The sequence below is a fragment of the Sinocyclocheilus rhinocerous genome, unplaced genomic scaffold, assembly GCF_001515625.1.
Source record: "Sinocyclocheilus rhinocerous isolate Xijiao unplaced genomic scaffold, SAMN03320098_v1.1 scaffold480, whole genome shotgun sequence".
NCBI classification, from domain to species: Eukaryota; Metazoa; Chordata; class Actinopteri; order Cypriniformes; family Cyprinidae; genus Sinocyclocheilus; species Sinocyclocheilus rhinocerous.
The window spans coordinates 1,659,661-1,681,057 of NW_015655401.1; the positions used below are offsets into that span (position 1 = coordinate 1,659,661).

The 21,397-nt window shown below is 35.5% G+C and overlaps 1 protein-coding gene across 1 annotated transcript; it reads right to left on the reverse strand.

Annotated features, from left to right (window-relative positions):
* Window positions 1–7,566: 7,566 nt before the first annotated feature.
* LOC107718131 (paired mesoderm homeobox protein 1-like) lies at window positions 7,567–15,953 on the reverse strand. The gene is made up of 4 exons (XM_016525110.1): window positions 15,256–15,953; window positions 12,369–12,544; window positions 12,014–12,195; window positions 7,567–9,672 (listed from the first exon to the last, which is right to left on the reverse strand). Exons 1-4 carry the CDS (start codon window positions 15,470–15,472, stop codon window positions 9,540–9,542), a joined length of 708 nt encoding a protein of 235 aa, XP_016380596.1. The 5' UTR covers window positions 15,473–15,953; the 3' UTR covers window positions 7,567–9,539.
* Between the last annotated feature and the right edge of the window lie 5,444 nt (window positions 15,954–21,397).

The following is a 21,397-nucleotide window of genomic DNA, read 5'->3' on the forward strand; positions in this document are numbered from 1 at the left end:
ATCAGGCGACACGCGTGCATTCATTCACGTCTCTTCTGAGTCGATTCTATTTGATTCATTTGAATTTTGAGACTTTCGTTCCGCCCTTTTAGCCTTGCCCAATCCACACACACACAGCTCGCGATCCACGCGCAGCTGAGCCACAGAAAATCAGCGACCACTAGATGGCACTAGCCCCAGTCACATGTGCGCATTCCATTGAGTACAGTTTTATGAGTTACATTGTGTTTTCTTTGTTTATTTTTGGTTTGGCTATTCTACTCTGCCCGTAGAAATATAATAAAGATGTTTTATTGAACTTGTTCTAATTTAACTTGTCTTAAGACACAGAATAGCTTATATTAATTTTGCCAAACAAGAACTTTGTTGACGGTACCTGTTTTTTTTTTCTTTCTATAATTCAACGACACGTTGTCAATTATTCCTTCCTTGTAGGCTATTATTATTCTTATTATTATTATGCAAAGATGAAGTTGACAATGCTGATTAGCAGGGGTGGACTGGGACAAAAATTCAGCCCTGGCACTGTAGCCACACCGGCCCACATTACCACACCGACACAGCCCCACCCACGGACATACGCATTCACTACTTACGTTTGTGTACAGATGGTGAAATAATATAAGCAGTACCATATATGTAACAGATATTTAAACATTTAATGTATGTGTCTGGCAAACAATGCTTACTACTTTTTAAAGAGCACACGTTTATAAAAAATGTACACATACAGTAAAAACAAAAGAAAAAGAATCTGAGGATGTTGTAGAGTCTGTGTGCTGTTTATGCCATTTGCAATTCAGTAACAGGCTCGTTAACACTTAAGTTAACCAATTATCACGAAGCAATGACATTTTAAAATATACTGGGGTTCTACGCTAAGCTTACAACTGTTTAATACAATGTAGGCTACTGTCAAAAAAAACAAAAAACAAACATAGGAGCTAACTGGCAGAAGTAGTGTGAAAATGACTTGTGCTAGCTGTATTTTCTGTTTTCTTCTTACCTCTGTGGCACTAACTGTTCTCCGTTGCAGCAGCCGAATTTAAACCTTTTGAAAGGAGTTCGGTTAATTTTACGCATTTAGCAGCGTCGGATTTAAGCCCTTTTTTCCCCCTTTCTCAAAGTTTTTCTGCACCGCCTTTCCCTTTTTACCGTCCATTATCTAGCTTTTACTCAAAATTAGCTCATGTTGCAATCTCTCTGATGACGTGCTTGATTTTGACTGAACGGTTTGGTCGACCCATCTCGGGACCAGGCGGCCGGCCGTTGCCGACTGGGCCAAATGCTTAACATTTATTTATTATTAACATTATTATTATTATAACCATAGAGAAATAGTGCAAGCGATAAAAACCTGTCCTATGCGCTGTTGGCCCGTAAAAAGAATTTTATTTATATATATTTAGAAAAAATCTGACCGGCCCACAATTAATGACAGAATTTTCATTTTTGGGTGAACTAACCCTTTAAGCATCAGCATCAGTAACAAGCAACATCTTGAATTAGGAAAAGAAATCTTTTCAGGAAAAGAAAAGCCTTTGAATGTGTTCCACCCTTTGAGGAAATGTAAGATTAGTCTTTTTTTCACTTTTTTGTGTTGCATTCTATTATAAAATTCTAATTGCTAACTTTTTCCTTATTCTAAATAAATTCATAAACAAGATTTGTGTTATATTTCACTACAATTTTTTTATGTGCAACTTTACACTTCATGAAAAGTACTCGATCTGACACTGACATCCCCATCAAGGGCTTGAGAACCCAACGTTTTATCCCTAGTTAGGGAGGACTGGGAAATGAATTAGGGAATCTTGTAAATCTAGCATGTAAATAAAACACACATTGGAATCTAGTTGCAGGGCTTGCCGCGGTTGCCCACCAGTGTGTTTGTGAAACACTCTGGCAGAGATCCTGATCAACCCTAATCAAAACCAAATGAGAGAGAGAAAGAAAAGAGAGAGAGATGGAGAGTGAGAAAAAGCAAGGAGAGAAAAGGAGAGTGCACATCATTAAAATACCATCCAACGCAATTACTAGCAGATTTAAAACAGATGACACAAGCATGTTTTTGTCTTACCAGATCAACCAGATTAATTTCTACACATTATTTTTTTGTTTTAAAGTTCAAACAGTTTTCTGTTTTAATATTTTTAAAATGTCATTTATTTCTGTGATGAATTTTCAGCATCATTATTCCAGTTTTTAGTGTTACACGATCCTTCAGAAATCATTCTTAAATGCTAATTTGATGCTCGAGAAACAACTCTTATTATTGTCAATGTTGAATACTTTTGTGGAAACCAGTATTCATTTTAGTCAGGATTCTTCAATGAATAAAAGGTTCAAAAGAACATTGGTGGAATTAGAAATCTTAGAAATGTCTGGTTACACTTTATTTTACGGTGTCCTTGTTACAGTGTAATTATACTTTTAGTTACTGAGTAATGTTAATTAACTGCATGTACTTACTATATGGTTAGGGTTAGGATGAGGTTAGTTGCATGTAATTGTGCATAATTTATTGTTATAACTATAGTAACTACATGTAACAGGGACACTGTAAAATAAAGTTTGACCAGATGTCCTTATTTGGATCAAACAACACTTTTAATCCATTTAATGCATCTTTGCTGAATAAAAGTATTCATTTCTTTAAAGTAGTATTCATCTGGTACAAAACAAGCTCGAACAAAGTAATATAATGCACAAACTACTAGACGATTAAAATGAAAACTGAAATGAATCCTCAGTTCTATTACAGACCTTCTAAAAGATTGTGATTTACTATATCTCAGTCAGGGTTATTTTCCAGGGTCTGCTTGTTAATAACTTTTCATAATGTGATCATTTGCCGTCAATGCATTTTTCAAAACAAACTCAACAAAGTGATAACGTGCTAGTAGTCCTTTTAGTAACAGTGAGGTTCTTTGGTCCAGTTAGGTCCGTAATTAAGCGTGTAAATCAGTGGAATTTTTTTACCTGCAGCAGGGGGCTGATTGTATTGAATATACGGATGAGTTATGATAAGGTAGCACAATAGCAGGCCTGTTTCTGGCCTTTATGAATGAGCGCACTTAATCAGCCTGGGGAGGAAGGTGCAAAGCCTCTGGGACAGATGTATAATATCACTACTTCCTTCCATAAGCCCGTGCTGCAGATTTATGGTGTGGCTACTTTGTTAGAAAAACTCTCTCATGCCGTCTTCCGCCCCAACCTGTTTTCCTTCTCCTGGAGTTTTAGTGTAGTGTTGTTTCCTTCACTTGGGGAAGGAGGGAGTTGCCATTAAAGCAACATAGAAGAAAAGGAAAGGCGAAGTTAATTTGGTGCACTCAGTATTTTTTTGTTTATGTTGAACTGGCCCATATACCATCATTTAGACTTACCAGCATCTAGTGTGGTGGATGCAGCAGCACACAAAAGCAAATGTTTTCAGATACTGGCGTTGTTGTAGAAACACAGTATTCACTATCAGCCATGATTGTAGTGAGTGATAAAGTCAGTTACAGAGATAAAGTGAGCAGTTTTGACATGTCATGTGATCTCAATATGGAGGCCAACGTGCGGTGACCCGGTCAAAGTAAAAAAAAAAACAGTTTTATTAGGCTACTATTTAATAAAAATAAAATTGTAAAATGTGGGAGAGAGAAAGATGGGATGAGGAAAATTATTTAATAATTATACAAAATTACAATAATAATTAATAATATGTAAGTTAGAATTATAAATAAAATATTGATGATAATAATAATAATATATAACCCATAATGATATATAAATAAGCTATAATACATAGTCTATAATAATAATAATAATAATAATAATATGTAAATTATAATAATTTAGAAATTAACTATAATAATAATACATACACACATACATATATACATACATTATAATAAAAGAGCTATAATATATCATCTATAATAATAATTATATAATAGTCATTATAATAATAACTAATAATGTTATATAAAAAATCTATAATATATCATCCATTGTTACAGCTCAAAACGGCAAACCCACGTAACATCTATATTATTATTATTATTATAACTAATAATAATAATAACATGTACTGCAAATTATAATGATAAATAAAAGATCTATAATAATAATATGTAAATTATAATGATATATAAATGGTCTATAATAATAATAATAATATGCAAATTATAATGATATACAAATGGTCTATAATATATAGATTTATAAAAAAATCTTTGACCCACTGAATTATAGAGTGCCATCACATTATCCATTGAAACTGAATCTCACGTCTGACACCTGACACCAAAATTGATATACCTGTTTATTCTCAAAATTATTCATTAATCCAACTACTTCAGATACAAGATCCAAAATGGAGAGAGATTTAAATGTTTTAGTTAACTTGCGCTCCTTGCAGCTATTGAATCATTTCAGACATATTTCCTCCAATATGGAACATTTATAGTTTCACCTCAAATCTGGCTCACTCACTCGCCCTGAACGCCTGTGTGCCTGAGAGTGATCAGTAATGAACCGTGACAAAGAGCAACGTCACTGTTCACTCAAGGTGAGGAAATGAGAGTCAGACAGGTTTGTGCGCGGAGGTGCTGCTGTCTATAATAATAATAATAATAATAATAATATGTAAATTATAATAATTTAGAAATTAACTATAATAATAATACATACACACATACATATATACATACATTATAATAAAAGAGCTATAATATATCATCTATAATAATAATTATATAATAGTCATTATAATAATAACTAATAATGTTATATAAAAAATCTATAATATATCATCCATTGTTACAGCTCAAAACGGCAAACCCACGTAACATCTATATTATTATTATTATTATAACTAATAATAATAATAACATGTACTGCAAATTATAATGATAAATAAAAGATCTATAATAATAATATGTAAATTATAATGATATATAAATGGTCTATAATAATAATAATAATATGCAAATTATAATGATATACAAATGGTCTATAATATATAGATTTATAAAAAAATCTTTGACCCACTGAATTATAGAGTGCCATCACATTATCCATTGAAACTGAATCTCACGTCTGACACCTGACACCAAAATTGATATACCTGTTTATTCTCAAAATTATTCATTAATCCAACTACTTCAGATACAAGATCCAAAATGGAGAGAGATTGGTGTTTTTACACTACCATTGAGAAATTTTAACAAAACTATGTTACAGACTTTTCATTAAGACCCTAAAGAATCCCCTTTAAATATTTAAATATCTTTGAAACAATATCAATTTAACGGAGAAGCAAAACTGCATAAGATATTAAGACTTGTTTTCAGAAGTGTATTTTGTCTTGAACTGGCAGATTTTTTCCATGTTATGCAGTGTTGCTTCTCAAGTAATAGTTTTGTTTTTAATGATTTTTAGACATTTTTACTAGAAAATAAGTTTTAAAAAGTCATTAAGAAGTCTATTTTTGACAGCCCATGAGTACAATGAATTGTTATATGGCAATAACGCCTTTTTTAAATTATTCCATTAAAATGTTATCTGTACAAGTCTAAACATGAGACTGTAACCCATGTGGCCATAATTATAATAACTTTTATTTTTACATGGTAATTGTATTAATTTCCCTCTGAGATGATCAACACAAGAACACAATGCTACTATGTTACTATACAGAGCTATACATAAATAAAGTGGCTTTTTCAAAAGTAACGGCATGAGGAGAGATCAAACCGCAATTCCAGCCAAACTCTAGTTTAACTGAACCCCCACCCCATTCTCTTTAGCGTTCTCTCTCTCTCTCTCTCTCTCTGACTGTCTCCTTCTTAATGGGCTCCAGATGTGGAGGTTGATGGGGGTGAGCTGTCCGTCCGTGGGGAGGCTCTGTCAGTGGGCTGCAGGGTGCAGAGGGATGTGGGGGTGGGGTGGAGGTATGATCAGGGCCGCTGGGGCTCAGGTCAGAGTTCCAGACATCTGGAAGCACTTGGGGTCAGCGAGCCCAGACTGTGAAAGGTAAGATGGACGCCCAGGCAGGGGGACAGAGGAGACAACATGAAAGTTGTTTTTTCTTTCTTTTCTAGTGGCTTCCTCAAACAACTCTCCTAGGGTCATGTGCAAAGCTTTTTTATTATTTATAGGATCAAAAGTGTGAGCAAACATATATGAGCATAGGAGCCCACCTGAGAACATTACAGGAGAAAACTTCTGCCCGTTTTAGAGTCATAAATGTATTCGTAGGTGTTAGGTTGATGTTGGCATGAGGACAGTAGCGATTCCGTCCAGCTTTCTGCATGTACCATTAAAAATCCTCCAACCAGAGACTCACTTTGTTAAGAAACCTTCAAGGCCCATCGACCTTGATATAAATGGTTCAAAGAGGGTTGTGTCAAGTAAAAAAAAAAAACTGTCGAAATAATAGGAAATGGCTCCAAAGTGAACATCCCGTATATTGCAGGTCCTTAGAGGACGGCTGTATTTGGAAAGGGTTTGCAGTTTTCATGAACTGCTTGGATCATAAAGATTCCGCTGTAAATTGGATGGAACGAGCCCAGCTTGTGGGGAGAAGCCACATGAAAGGCATCTCAATTGGAATAATGACTGGAATTTTAATATAGATGCATCATTTAAGAAAAAGCTCAAACTGGGATCGTTGATAAACACACTTCTTGTCCATCAGTGTTAACTTGAGAGAGGTCAACCAATCAGGAATGTTCACGGACCTAATCTGGACTTATTGGATGCTGCTGCCAACTGAATTTGGAAAGCAAAAGAACATTACAAATAAGTGGCAATTTATTTAATGTAAAGCTACTTTTTCATCCGTTTTTTAACAGTTGGAATGACTCCATATGTTCAAACTCATCTGACTGAAGCTGTTCTGAAGTTTCATTTGGGGACCTTTTAACCACTTATTTGTTTTGTTTAAATAAATAAATAATAAAAAACTGAAATCAAATGTTTAAATATTACATGTGAATTTAGGCGTCACATCAATATAATGTACAGTATGAAAATTGATATTAAGATTAGCTAAAGATTACAGTTAAAATTATTATGTGTGTGTATATACTACCTTTCAAAGGTTTAGAGTCTTATGCTCATCAAGGCTGCATTTATTTAATCAAAAACAGTAAAAATAGTAATACTGAGAACACAGTACACTTTAAAATAACTGTTTTCTATTTTAATATTTTTTTTTGTGGAAACTCTGACATTTTTTTCAGGATTTTTTTTTTATTAATGTAAAGTTCAAAAGAACAGCATTTATTTGACATATAAATCTTTTGTAACATTATAAATGTTTTTTTACTGTCACTTTTGATCAATTAATTGTGCCCTTGCTGAATAAAGGTATTAATTTCTTAAAAAAATAAAATCTTACTGACCCCAAACTTTTGAACAGTAGATTAACTTGAAGTGACCTTTAGATGACCACAAAGGTAATCTAAATGTTAAAAAAATGAGCATGCACAATAATATTGACCAATAAAAAAACACTATAATTAGCTGATGACCAATGCGGTACTGATATATTGTGCAGTGCAATATTTTTGACCATTTTTAAATATATATATTAAGCACATGAAATGCAAGTATCCTAGTCCAATAACGTCTAATAATTTCATCAATTCTGTGTGAGAATCTCATTTTATCCCACAAAACATGATTGTTACATTACAGTGATGAAAGCCAACAGATTTCTTTCACGGAGCTGAAAGACAGATGAAAAGATAAACACCCCCTTCCTCCAATTGACTGTCTCTGAGGTCACTCAAGGTCACATGTAATCAGCAGACCAAGGGAGCCATCAGGTACATAAACAAGCCAGTGTCAGCCATTCAAAAACAGCCCGCGGCCACTTAAACTCAAACGATCGCTTCCTGTGCCATAAACAGACTGTTTTGAAAGTAAACATTCCTGTTCAACAAAAATTGAACAGCACCGGCCCTGAAGACTGCTTAAAGGAATCAAAGCTCACCACGCGACACCAAAGACTCCATCAACAGGTAGTAAACCGCACAGGCTGTTTTTCCGAACGCTCCTGTCAGCTGATTTTTCTCGTCAACCTTTAAAACGTTTTCAAATCCAAAGCAAATACACAAGCACTTTAATGGAACGATAGCTGGCAGGGGAAGAACAACAGCGCTAGAAGTGTTTGGATCTCATTGTAAATGGCCAGTTTGATTAGCTACATTTTGTCATTTCCTTGCTTTGCCTTGTATCCTTAGAAAAGTGCACTCCGAAGTGGAGTGGAAAGCGGGTGGAGAGGAAAAGAGCCGCAGGAATTTTTGCAAAGCTTTCTGCTGTTTCTCACGAAGCCCCCAGGAGTCCTGACGAAGAGTTATTTTACAGTTTAAAGGTAAATGTTCACATAGAGAGGAGAAAAGAGTAACAACCATCTAAGAGTGCCTACAAACACACTTTGAGAAGTTTAGCTTTGGAAAAGCACACGTAACATCTGCCCTCGCGTCTCTAACTCTCACTACTCTTGGGTTTCTGAATGATTTCACCTGCCTTCTATTGTGTAATACTGTAAATGAAATGGGCCAATAGTGGGAGTATGCTTTTCATCTAGTTTTATTCTAAAACACTTCCTCCAAGGCTATACATGTACATAATGTAATAGGGTTTAATATCTGGTATGTGGAACTGTTGCCAGCAACAGAACAAATCAGAGATTGAGAGCAGTCTATGCTCAATAGTGAGCACATTTGTGGTAAAAACATGGTCAAATTGCTGCAGCGTAAATCGCAGAAGTGTTCTCTGGTAGGCCATAAAGACATTCGAGGACACTCTAACCCATGCTGTTACACTGCTTGGACATCTTTATTGCAAAGGAATATTACATGTTTAGATATATTTAGACAATATAAATGGGTAAAATCAACTAGGCTCCAAATTCATTACTTGCATACATGAATTGAGTTCTGTGTATGCCAAAATGAACAAACAACCCCGGCGTGTTTTAAACTGAAAACAGTGAAAAGTGATTTTAGAGTACGGTAACATGGAAGCCAAATTTAACCCGGTTCCAAATAATCAAAATATCCAAATCCCAATTTGTGGCCTCAGTGCATATTTATGAGTTCCAAGGAGAAATCAAGGGGAAATCCTAAAAACTTCCCAGATGTCCACAAGATTGTAGTATATGGATTCCACAGAGGTCATCAAATCCCTGTGGTCGGCAACAGTCTCGAGAAAGCAATCTATAGTAAGCCACGGTCTTCAAACGGGATGACCACACTCATGCTGCCACAGTGAGTGTGAACAGAGAAAGTTTCCAGAATTTTCCCACATGTCATTTTCCCACATGCCAAGAACATGACAGCCTTAAATCATTGGTTTAGGAAAGTTCTGTACCTTGAAGAAATTCTCCTTTGCTTCTTTTCCTTGATGGATAAGAGTAAAACACATATAAGAGGACAGAAAACAATATTTATGTCAATAGTACGGGGCCGGTGTTGTCAGGACATTGGGATTGTTCTCTGACATGTGGCTCAGAGTCTCTGACAGCCCTGCTGTCCACTTCAGTTGACGGTGGGCACCTGGTTCAGGCTGTATTCTTTGGCCTTCAGTCTCAGGTTGGCGATACTGTTGGCCATATTCATGCCTTGGGCTGTGTTGTTGGTAGCGCATGATGGAGAATAAGTTGCCATGGTGCTGTAAGGAAAGGGTTAAGTTTTCAGGATGAGATTTCACACATTTTTTTAATAATAAATAATTCAATAATATTGGCGACCTGAAGTGCATGCTCTGTCTCTGTTCATTTTATTCACTTAAACAAAAATGGTCACAATGTTTGTGATGAAAATGCAGTACTATTCTGGGGTTTTTACAACTTCATTCCTATGGACAGCATTTGTGGCACAAAATTTCTGATTTCAAGAAAATTATTTTATATTTTTTAATAATTAATTTAATACTTTTGATCATTTTGACTCCCTCAGCTTGAAAAAAAAACATGTTTACAGTAAAGAAAATACAGAAATGTATGGTGGTATTTTGATTAAAGGGGTCATATGATGCGATTTCAAGTTTTCCTTTCTCTTTGGAGTGTTACAAGCTGATTGTGCATAGATAAGATCCCTGAAGTTGCAAAGACTAAAGTCTCAAAACCAAAGAGATATTCTTTATCAAAGTTAAGACTCGGCCACGCCCCCCTAAAACGGCTTGTTCTAACACGCCCCCACATATCTACCCCACTATGTGGAAATATTTGCATAATCCCGCCGCAAATGTGCACGCAAAGAAAGAAGGCATGGTGTCAGTAACCGCAGTTAGTGTTGAAGCAGCCATGTCAGGGAGACGCTGTGTGTTTCTAGGCGAAAGCAAAAGCACTTTATTTGGCCTTCCAGAAGTAGATGCAATTAGGAATCATTGGTTAAGATTTATTTACAACAGAACAGCACAACCCAGATGTTCGAATTTGTGCAACGCATTTTATAGACGACAGTTTTTTTAACCTAGAGTACAAGGCTGGCTGTGCACAAAGGTTATTTCTAAAAAAAACTAAAAAAAAGGTCAATTCTGACTTTGCTATGACAATCTGGCGCTTCAGAATCAGCTACTGTTTTGTTATTATTGACTTTGCTATGACAATCTGGCGCTTCTGAATCAGCTACTGTTTTGTTATTAGTTTAAGTATTTGCTATTGACTGTTCAAATGCGGAGTTTTGCGCATCGTGTGTGTGTGTGTGTGTGTGAGAGAGAGAGAGGGAGAGACAGGGTCACATCACAGTAGAGTCAGCTGTCTTAACCGTGGCTTGTGTACTGCAAACACATACCAGCTTCGTCACTGTGTCTGTCACGCGACTCTGTTCCCCTTTCGGGCTCTGTCTTTACATTTATTTTGAAAGATGAAGCTCGCAATTATGGTAAGGGGCGTTACATTTCCGACGAGTGCTTGCGGTGTTCTGGCCAATCACAATGCACTGGGTCAGCTGGCCAATCAGAGCAGACTGCGCTTGTCAGAAGGAGGGACTTTGTAGAAAACGAAGCGTTTGAGAGAGGCTGGGCATAGAGGACCTACAATAATGTACAGTATTTGAAAAATTATGTGTTTTTTGAACATTAAAGCATGTCAACATATTCTGTTACACCAAATACACAAAATAATGATCTTTAAAAAAGCATCATATGACCCCTTTAAAGCACTTTCATGAAATCTTCCCTAAAATGCGTTTTACCCAAGCTGTTAAGTTGTCTAAATCATCCAAACTACTTTTCAAATTTATGGTTGTGTATCACTGATGTAATTTCTGCAGGTGGAGTTTGCCCAATTTAAGTCCATGTAAATAGTGTTCTATGGATAGTTACATAGATTTATATATACGCTTTTATCCAAAGCTACTTGCCTTACAAATATTTGTGTAGCACTTTACAATAAGGTCCCTTTGTTAACATTTGTTAATGCATTAACTAACAATAAGCATTAATTTATTAATAAACTTATTCATTTTTGTTAACGTTAGTTCAACCGTTAATTATAGTGCATGTCAATTAAATAATATTAACAGATACAACTTTTGTTTTTGAATAATACATTAGTATATGATGAAATTAACTAACATTAATTAATGCATTACAATTATTTTTCATTGGTCATTCTTGTTAACTAATGTTAATAAATGGAACTTTCTTGTAAAGTGTTACCAATTATTGTATAGATTTGGTCTAAATCATGCATTCCCATCAAGTCAGAAGTAACATTTGTAATTCAGACTAACACGTTTAATATTTAAATCTCATGGTTATACTTTTGAAATGGTGCAATAGTTGAATATTTGAAACATTAATTCACAAGTAAATTACTTTCATTTACAGTTTTAGTTAAATGAGGGATGACAACATTCATGCCGCAGATGCTGTCCATTGTCATTAATTTGTTAATAACCCAGAATATTCTTATAATTTCTGCCCAATTAACGTCCACACCAACAGAAACAGCAGCAGTGGTAATGGTAATGCATGCAGAGGTATAAAAAATTTGGTGACATCTAACCTGTACGATGGTGAGCTGCCCCAGGACATGTAGTCATTGGGTCTGGGAGCGGGTCGTGGGACAATGGGCTGCTCTATGGCTGTTACTTCTCCTGAGAAAGACTTGAGCAACGAGGCGTTTTTACTGGCCAGCATTGCACGTTCATTTCGCCGAAACTTAGCCCGCCGATTTTGAAACCACACCTAGAAAATCATGAAGGTGCTCGGTTCGACATATACAGTGTGTAGAACAGCCTTACCATCAGAATGGACCATTGTGTGAAGGTAAAGTATGTGCCACTGCTACATCCACATGATGTGACGACACTGAGCATGATAAGACCATTTCAGGATAAAATGAAAAACAACCTGCTAACCTGCACTCGAGCTTCAGTGAGGTTGACCCGGCGTGCTAAGTCCTCCCTGACAAAAGCATCAGGGTAGTGCGTCCTCTCAAATACTCTCTCTAAGGCCTGCAGTTGGCTGCTGTTGAACGTGGTCCTATTCCGCCTCTGTTTACGCTTTTTCTTCTCCTCTGAGTTGAGTTGCTCATCTATGGGGGACAAACACAAGCGCGCACACACAGATATAAGGATGACATGAATATCCCCATTATAGTAGGTCTGAACCCATTAAATAGCCTTACCCTGAAAAAAGGACATTACATTCATAGGGGTACAGTTAAGTCAAACTAGTGAAACAGTTTTTGTTATGGAATTATAAACAAAGATGCTTTTTTAATATTAAGAACTGGAGATGTATAACCTTTTAATGGACAGTCGGCTCAATGGAACGGAGCTGCAGAGAGTTAATACAGATTTTTCCAGTTTGATTATACTTCAGTCAAAAGTGATGAACCTTCCTAAAACCATATCTCAATCAAAGCTTAAAGAGTGTGTAAGCAGGACACCTGATCTTAATTTATTAAAAAATCTGAAAATGTTCTCGTATTCTATACATTTTCAACAAAAACATCGTAGGTGAATAACCCGGCCTACAGTAATATTATTTTTGAGGTCAATATGACACCAGACCCTTAATAAAAAATTTTTTAAATTCACTATCATTTATTTGATGCACATTTTTTTCCTAATATTTAATGACTTGTCCTCATGATTTCTTTAGATCTTTTCAGAAATGTGATTTTGACTTTATGTTTCTCTGCTATTTATAACTGCAAAAATAAAAGAGAGAGAGAGAGAGAGAGAACTCTTTGGCCTTTTTGACAATTTAAGTTATAGAAAAATATTATCAAATAAAGTAATTGATGCATTCTGTAATATTTGATGTCATCCAGTCTTGTCTTATGATAATCTTATATACATTATATTACACCTACAGAAATAGAATACAGAACATAAAACTATAAATAATATATGGTCATCAGGTTTTGTAGAATTAGCTCCCCATCACTCAAATTGTATTATGAAATAAAACTAAATTGATCAGTTTCCCACATATATTATTTATCCATCATCTTTAATAGAAATAATCTACATTTCTGTCATCTTCTTTTTTTCTTTCTTTCTTTCGTTCTTTCTTTATTTCTAAAATCATTCTGGCCTCTTCTAGTAGTAAAATGCCAATTATGATGTCTGGGCCTGTTTTGGTCCGGGAAAAAAGCAGATCGTTGCAGACTCACTCTTTGGATTCATCAATCAGTTCTTAAATCGCTCCATAAAACTTCCCATGAGGGAGAAAATACCCCAGTGACGAACTGATTCGCCCCAATTCCTCAAAGGCCATAAACTCAAAACAGAGTTGAAAGAAGAGGTTATCAGTGCCGGGCCTAGAGCAAGAACAGCTCTACATGTCACAGCTGTGCTTATAGTGAGAACGAAAATCGTCTTTTATTAACTATGCGCTTAGGCCTACACGAGATTTATCTTCACTTCAGTTATGGTTATTCAGAAGTCATTTCTCTTAAAATAATGCCGAAGTCACATCTGAAATGTTGAGTAAATTGTTCACAAAATATTAATAAAAATGTTTACATAGGCCTAAATGCCCTCACACGAGCCTTAAATCGTGTTGCTTTATTTTTTCCCCCCGAGGTCCGGAACACGCGCCAACCTATTAACTTTATTTATTTACGTTTATTTTGTTTCTTATTCAAATTTATTTCGTTTTAATCTTAGTGGCTTGGCTGATTCAAAGTGACAGATTTAAAATGTGCAAAAAATATAAAGCCTATCATGTAGACAAATACAGCTTTCGCAAAACAAGTAAGACTGTAATGGTGGCTTTATCAAGAGGCTCGTGTTTATAACTTTCGTAATGCTTCAAATTGCAAATTTCCGATTATGCCTAACAACTACAAAGTTCATTCTAATAGGCTAAATGGTGCATTCAGAAAATGTAGACGGACTCATTTTTATATCGGTTTAATTTACTATTTGAAATGGACTAATAACCACTTTAGTGACTCATTCATAAAATAAGCCTAATTAATTCACTGCAACTTTGGACTACGTCTTTAAATCTTTAAATAGCCCTAGAATTTAAAAAAATATCTATTTCCTGTTATGAATTTTGCAGATCCTATAGATAACTTGTTTTGTTGGCTTCACTGAGAAAAAAAATAAAAATAGAAATAGAAATGGGCCTATACTAATAAAATTATATATTGTAGGTTTACATGCATGACAGCCTGCAGATACAGTCTGAAAGGTTTGCAAAATTATGACTTTTTAAAATTTTATTTGGATTTATTCTAGCACTATCTTAATATCAATGAAAACTATATTTTCATTGTAGAGACAGTTCGGGATTACTAAGCAACTGTTTTACACACTACAATTAATTAGCCCAAGTATCTTAATTGCTAACTAAACGCATATGGAGTAAATGAATCAGAACGCAATCGTGCCCTCTTATAGCGCCTAATATAATTCAGAACACAGTACTGATGTCTGTCACACATCTGCTAACGTGACAGTTTAGGTAAGGTGCTAATCACATTAGTTCATGTGTTTCTGTTCTTTCTAGAGTGTGTAGGCCTACCAATTAAAGATTACTAGAATGAACAATTTAATTGCATTTACTTTTATAATTGGGAGACCCTAAACAGAAGTCATTTTCATGAAGTAACTGGCCTAATGTTTTCCCTGTACGTCTTTTGGAGTTGAAATCTTAGCTATAATAATTTCTTATTAAATTAGGAAAAATCACTAGCCTATCATCCTGATACTTAAACGCTACGAATGTTTTAGCTATTAAAAGAATCTATGGGACATGAGGATCATGTTTTGCTCATGAACTTACTCTCCTGCTGAGTCGTGTCGCTGCCGCTGGTCAGTCCCGGAGACTCCAGCATACTCCTGGCCGCCTCTCCTGCGCTCTCCTCCGCTTGAGCTCCCACCATCTCCCGCGCCTCCTCCAGATCCAACAGGTGGCTCACGGAAAAGTTCTTCTTAGCCTGTAAATGATCCTGATTTGCGCTGATCGGACTCTCCGTTACATGAGCATAGCTGGAAGTCATGACGCAAACTGACGAAACCCAAGATATCCTCTAGGCTACCTATAACCAACATGGGTTGAGTCTTGACCATGAACAATCACTCTATGCTCGACAAATAGATCGATTTTGATTTCTTCATCCGTAGTTCAGTGTAATGTGGATCCAAACAGGCGTAATTACCGCTCTTTTACTGGACAATCATGAGTCTTGGAAAAAAGGCATCACCGAAACACATCTCCAATTCAAGAACTCCAAAGTCTTCGCCTTTTACCCGATGACTCCCTTTTAGTTTCTGTAACAGAGACTTTCTCCTCTCGTTCCGAGAGTGAGGGAATGAGTAAGCTGGCGAGAAAGGTTTGATGGCACAGATGAACGACTTACGCCCAATAGGAGGAGGTCGGACGAGCTTCTCTCAGCTTCTTTCTCCGGTACTTCAAACGACACACACTGGCTCTGAGGGGGGAGCCTGAGAGCAAAATACACGAGCATTTGAAGCCCTGGTGAGGGATGATAAACATACAAGAAGCCCTAATAACGTGGCGATGTTTTTTTTTTTTGTCGGCGTTTCTAAAGTTTAACGAAGTCGTATCTCTTTTCTCCACCCCTAACATCCCACTGAAATACTCAATAATTAATGGGTCAAAGTGACCTGATGTGATTTTTTTTTTTGTCCTGATCTATTAGGTTATTCAGAAATAGGCTACATTAAAATGCGAATCATACAGAAACAGACTTGAATACAACTCTTATATTCACAGAATTGTAGCAATTTCCTAATTAAAACTCACTGATATTTGGGCTTTAAAAATATATATGTAGGCTATAGCCTAGTTATATATAATAAAGGGCCTATAGTATATATAGTTTAAAGTAGGCTATATAGTTAAAAAATATATGTCTAATGAAAATTTGCCATAGTTTCCCATTATTATTATTATTATTACTATTATTAAAAAATAAGCAGTGAATAATTTTGTGACAAGAAAGCCAGAAAACAGAGAAGATCCTCATGAATTTGTCAAGGTCATTAAGTAATTTAAAAAAAAATCTTTTAATCTTTTTTTCTTTTGTCAGAAAGTATTACGTTGAAAAATTTTTGTTTTATTTTTCTTTGTTTATAAAATAAAACATTTGTCCATTTATCATCTTTATTGATCATCAACTGCTGTAACTGAACAGACTTCTGTCTCTTTGCAATGATTAGGCTACTCAATTACTTTTTTTCCATGCTGAATAAAACTGTCACCAAATTATATTCTGTGGTCTTAAAGACAAGTTTGAATAAAGGGACAACGGTCTTGTTAAGCTTAACCGAATTTAAGCTATTAATACGAGCACTCAAAATGATCAAAGTTACACACTGGCAAAGCTCTTGGATAATATGGGTATCATCGTGCGTTCTGTACTGGTGTCAGTTCATGATGTGACACTAAAATGTTGTTCTTTTTGAATCGGTTTACAGAGGATGTCGAAGCATTGCGTGCGCTTTTAAAGAGTCTCTCGACAGGAGGGGAGCGAGCTCTGCATGTGTCTCAATGACATGAGTTCAGGCTCCAAGCAGCCTCCGTCAGCCTCCTAGGTCTGGGAAAAGAACACTTGATGCCATCAAAGGGGCGCAGATTGAATCCAGATGTGCAGTGCCTCTCTCGTTCTTTCCGTGCATTTAATTAAGGAGCTTGGATTGAGGAGATCTTTCTTCATCATTAGTTTCCTCCCAAGATCCCATTTCTCCCTCGAAGCCCTGCTCGCTGCCCTGTGCCAGCGCGCAGCTTTGCTTTTATTATTATTTTACCCTGCCCATAAATCTGCCACATATCGAAACCTTGAATCTTTGTGAAGAAGGAAAGTTCTTGCCTCTTTGAGGAATGCAAACTAGGCCCATATAGGAGAAACGTTTTAATCAGCCTCTGTTAACATGTTTTTCTTTATGAGCAAGGCTTAAAAGTAAGCTAATCTAAATATGTATATAAAAAATTATACACTAAAACAAAATGACAGTAATAAAAAGTCAACGTCTAGCAACCTCTATATTTTCCCCGAAAAGTAGGCAATAAAAGAAAGTAAAATTGTAAAATGAACTGGATAAAGTAAAAAGAATAATCTACCCTGGAACGATATAAAACATTAGGCCTAATTGTTTGCATAGGAAAATAATGACATTGGTCATTTATAAATGAACTGTATTAAAATGTGTCGGGGTTGAGGACAGTTGCCTGCATTTATCATTGAGAAGGTGTAAGAAAGGTCATGTGGGAATGATCGCACTGACAGCAACAATTGACTATAAATTGAGATGATCATTACGATCTTTCATCCGCATTCTAGAAACGGAAAACAAGGCAAAACAAATGTTTTGTCAAGTTTAAGTCGTCAACCGCATTATTAGCGTGTAACCCAGAATAACTGGAAAACAAATACAGATTTACAGCTGAATAAAATGAAAATCGCATATTCGAAACAACCACCATTAAAATAATTAACGATAGGCCTATGTTTTTTTTTTTAATAATAGGGTATAAACACAAAGAGAATTAAAAAAATTATAGCAATAGACAGGATGATATAGTTTGGACAGTGAACAGTTTGGTTTGTTTATTGACAATAATAGAAGTTGTAAAGTAAATAATGGAACTAAATTATTATTTCCTCAAAAATTCAGAATTTTTCGCAACATGCAATCCACCATTACATCCAATACAAAATTTGCTCCGAATAAATTAATAATTAGGATAAAGTTAGGAATGGCTCTTCTTAAACATTTGGGTTGATAGCCTACATATTTTTTCATTAAGTTTATTTGATCAATCATAATGCATGAATCAAGTAGACTAAATCAACACATATTGAATTACTATTCAAGTATATTGTATTGAAAAATCTAATTAGTTTGATTTAAATGTAATTTTCATTTTTCTTTCTTCCCCCTGTGTACTGTCGACAACACGGAGGACAATAAGTTGCAACACCGTTTTGTAGCAGCTCTGCATTTCAGCTCAGCTCAGTTCATCATTTCTCACACGGATCATATCACATGTCCATCTTGAATTATAGGGATCAACTGGCGGATAATTATAGGATAATTATTATAATCAGACTCGAGGATCCTCTTGTAATGAGGCTCGTGCCGAACCCTTAATAATACCTCAGTGGACCTCAGTGTGCATTACAAATAGGCTACATGTGCACACCTTACACAACATTTGTTTTCAGCATCGGGACATTTTCTCGTAACATAACACGTTACTCATAACATATCTTTGTCTAACGAGCACAGCAAGGAAAGAAACAAAGGCCTGAGAACCAACAGCGAAAGTTAATCATATAAACAGAATAGATGCACATAGACGGAATAAAACAAACTTCAGTAGCCTAAACCCCGCAAGTGACTATAAAATCACTTAATTTGGATCGTAACTAAGTTTTATAGCCCTCTTTTACAAATATGAACTTTTAACACAATTTTTTAAAGACATAGGCCTATCTTTAAAATTAAACGCAAAACATTTTATAAACCACAATTAAATTTCACAAATGACTTATATTTTAAATTCTGCAGCTGTCCTGACTTTAATTCTTAACCTAATATACAAGATATAGATGTCTAACCTTTCCTTACACAGCACGATAAAACATGTCCAGTAGTTATTAATGATTTATTGTAATCCAATTATTTTAACCCATTTCGTTTACATACTTTGTCAAAAGCTACAATCTATAACTAATGCGTGGCCAGCGGCGTTAGTGCTCTGTATTTATCTCACAGTCTTTTTGCTTCTCATGTTACACACTTTTCCAAGTTGTCCGGAGAGGAACCCCACTAAATTAAAAGCAGATCCAGAGGAATGCTGCTCTATGAAGATGAACTACTGCTAAAACAGGCATGTAGTATCATTTACACGTCTAAAAACGCGCGTTCTTAATGAAGATGATATCTGAAATTATTATGCTAAGTCCTCTTTTAAAAAGTAGGCTATATTTAAACTGAAAAAAGCACCTGCCTTGAAATCTTTTTATCTTTAACTGAAAAAGCAAATTTATGAGGATATGAATATATTTCGTGTATGATCTTCTGACTAATTTATTTTAATAGCTTTTGCAAACTGCAGCATTTGCAATTTATTATTATATTTCTTAGGACAAAGTTAAGGGAAATTAGACTAAAGGAGACTACATAAAAATAGACTAAATAAAATGAAAAATTCAAATTAAATACAAATTTAATAAAAAAATAAAATGTAATGAATTATAAAAATAATAAATATTAAAAAGCAAATATATAAAATGCTGAACACTGATGATAGAGGAGAGTGTCTAAATTGTTACTGGCCAGTAACCACTCAAAAAAAAAAAAAAAAAAATTTTTTTTTTTTTATTTATATATATATATATATTTTTTTTTTACGAAGACAACGCCTGATCAAATCCAAAACTTAGGACAAACAACAGATCCCATACAGAGATCATGTTTTACTTGTGTTTTCCTGTTCTCTGACCTCACTGCTGCAATGCAGAGCGATCGGGCCAACATCCCTGACTGAAACACATGCAACAATGGTCATTTCCTTCATATTATCCTCTCGGTTGTCTTAGTTCATAATATATTGATCGTCTTGGCCTGGACAGCAGTATTTAAGCACCACCTCTTCACATTCCAGAAACCTCACGGGACTTAAAGCTGTTTGTAAATTAGGCTCATTCTTATATTAACCCTTTGACCCTGCCAGCCGATGGGCTGAGGCTGTAAAGAGGAAGGCCATAGTGGCTAATTGATGGTCATCGCTGAGGGGAGACAGCATGAAAAGATAAACAAAATTAAGAGCAGTGATGAATATCACCTCTGAAGGAGCGAGAGGCCAGGAGAAGTAGTCATTTATTAATGGGAAGTGTTAGGCCATTAGCCCGGCTATTGAGTGATGGGCCAATGGCAGGCCTCTATTGCAGGTCCTCATGGAGAACTGCGATCATGCAGCGATAGCAGTAGTTTTGGTCTGCTTCAGCTTTTCCCAAACGCAGATGTAAGTGGACTGTGCAGATTGCAACGCTAATCCAATTTTCCCTCATTTGTCTATTAAATTCTGATTTTATCAGCAGATCTGGTTCTGAAATCAGAGCCTGCTTCCCTCTTTTGGCATTTGGATGGTTATGGTTTCAGGAGGAAACCATGTAACACAAGCAGAGATGTGAGACATTTGATGTGGATGTGTGTATTTGGGAGAGAGAACTCTTATGTGTGCGTTGGAACTTTAAAACAGTCCGTTGACACCCCAGGTCCAACTTCACAGAGCTGCCTAATAATATCTAATAAAGTTTCCTGAAACCAAAACGGCCATTAGTCACAATATGAGGAATTTCTCTGTGCTGGCACAATAAGGGGCTCTGATAGAAAACACATGGGCTGCAAAAGATGGAGGGGGCCCATCAAATGAAAATATGATAATTGTGTTTCTAAGCCTGAATACATTACTAGACAATGTCAAGACAAAAGACAAATTCGGGCCAAATCCATAAAGTCATATTTCTTTCCAAAACGATGCCTGAGGACAAATGTCAAATCAATTTGTAACGGCACATTAAGAAGAAGCAAATATGGGATATTGGCGAAGAAAGACTGTATTATTTCATTATTTGGGATTGACGAGATTCAAAATTTGAAAATTGTGAAAAAAACTACTTTATTTAGATTTTATTTAGCGTCAGCATCAGCATCAGCTTTGTAGAAGTGCTAATAATAGTGGGTGGAAAAGACTCACTGTTGTTCAAAAGTTTGATCAATTGAATTAATCCTTGCTGAATAAAATCTTTCAAAAAAGTATCTTACTGATCCTAAACATTTGAACAGTAGTGTACATGAACGAGAAAAATGCATTGTTATCAACAAACAGATTTTTGTTTGTTTTCATCATGGTTGGTGCTAAGATTGATATACTGAGCCACGTAATTTCAACA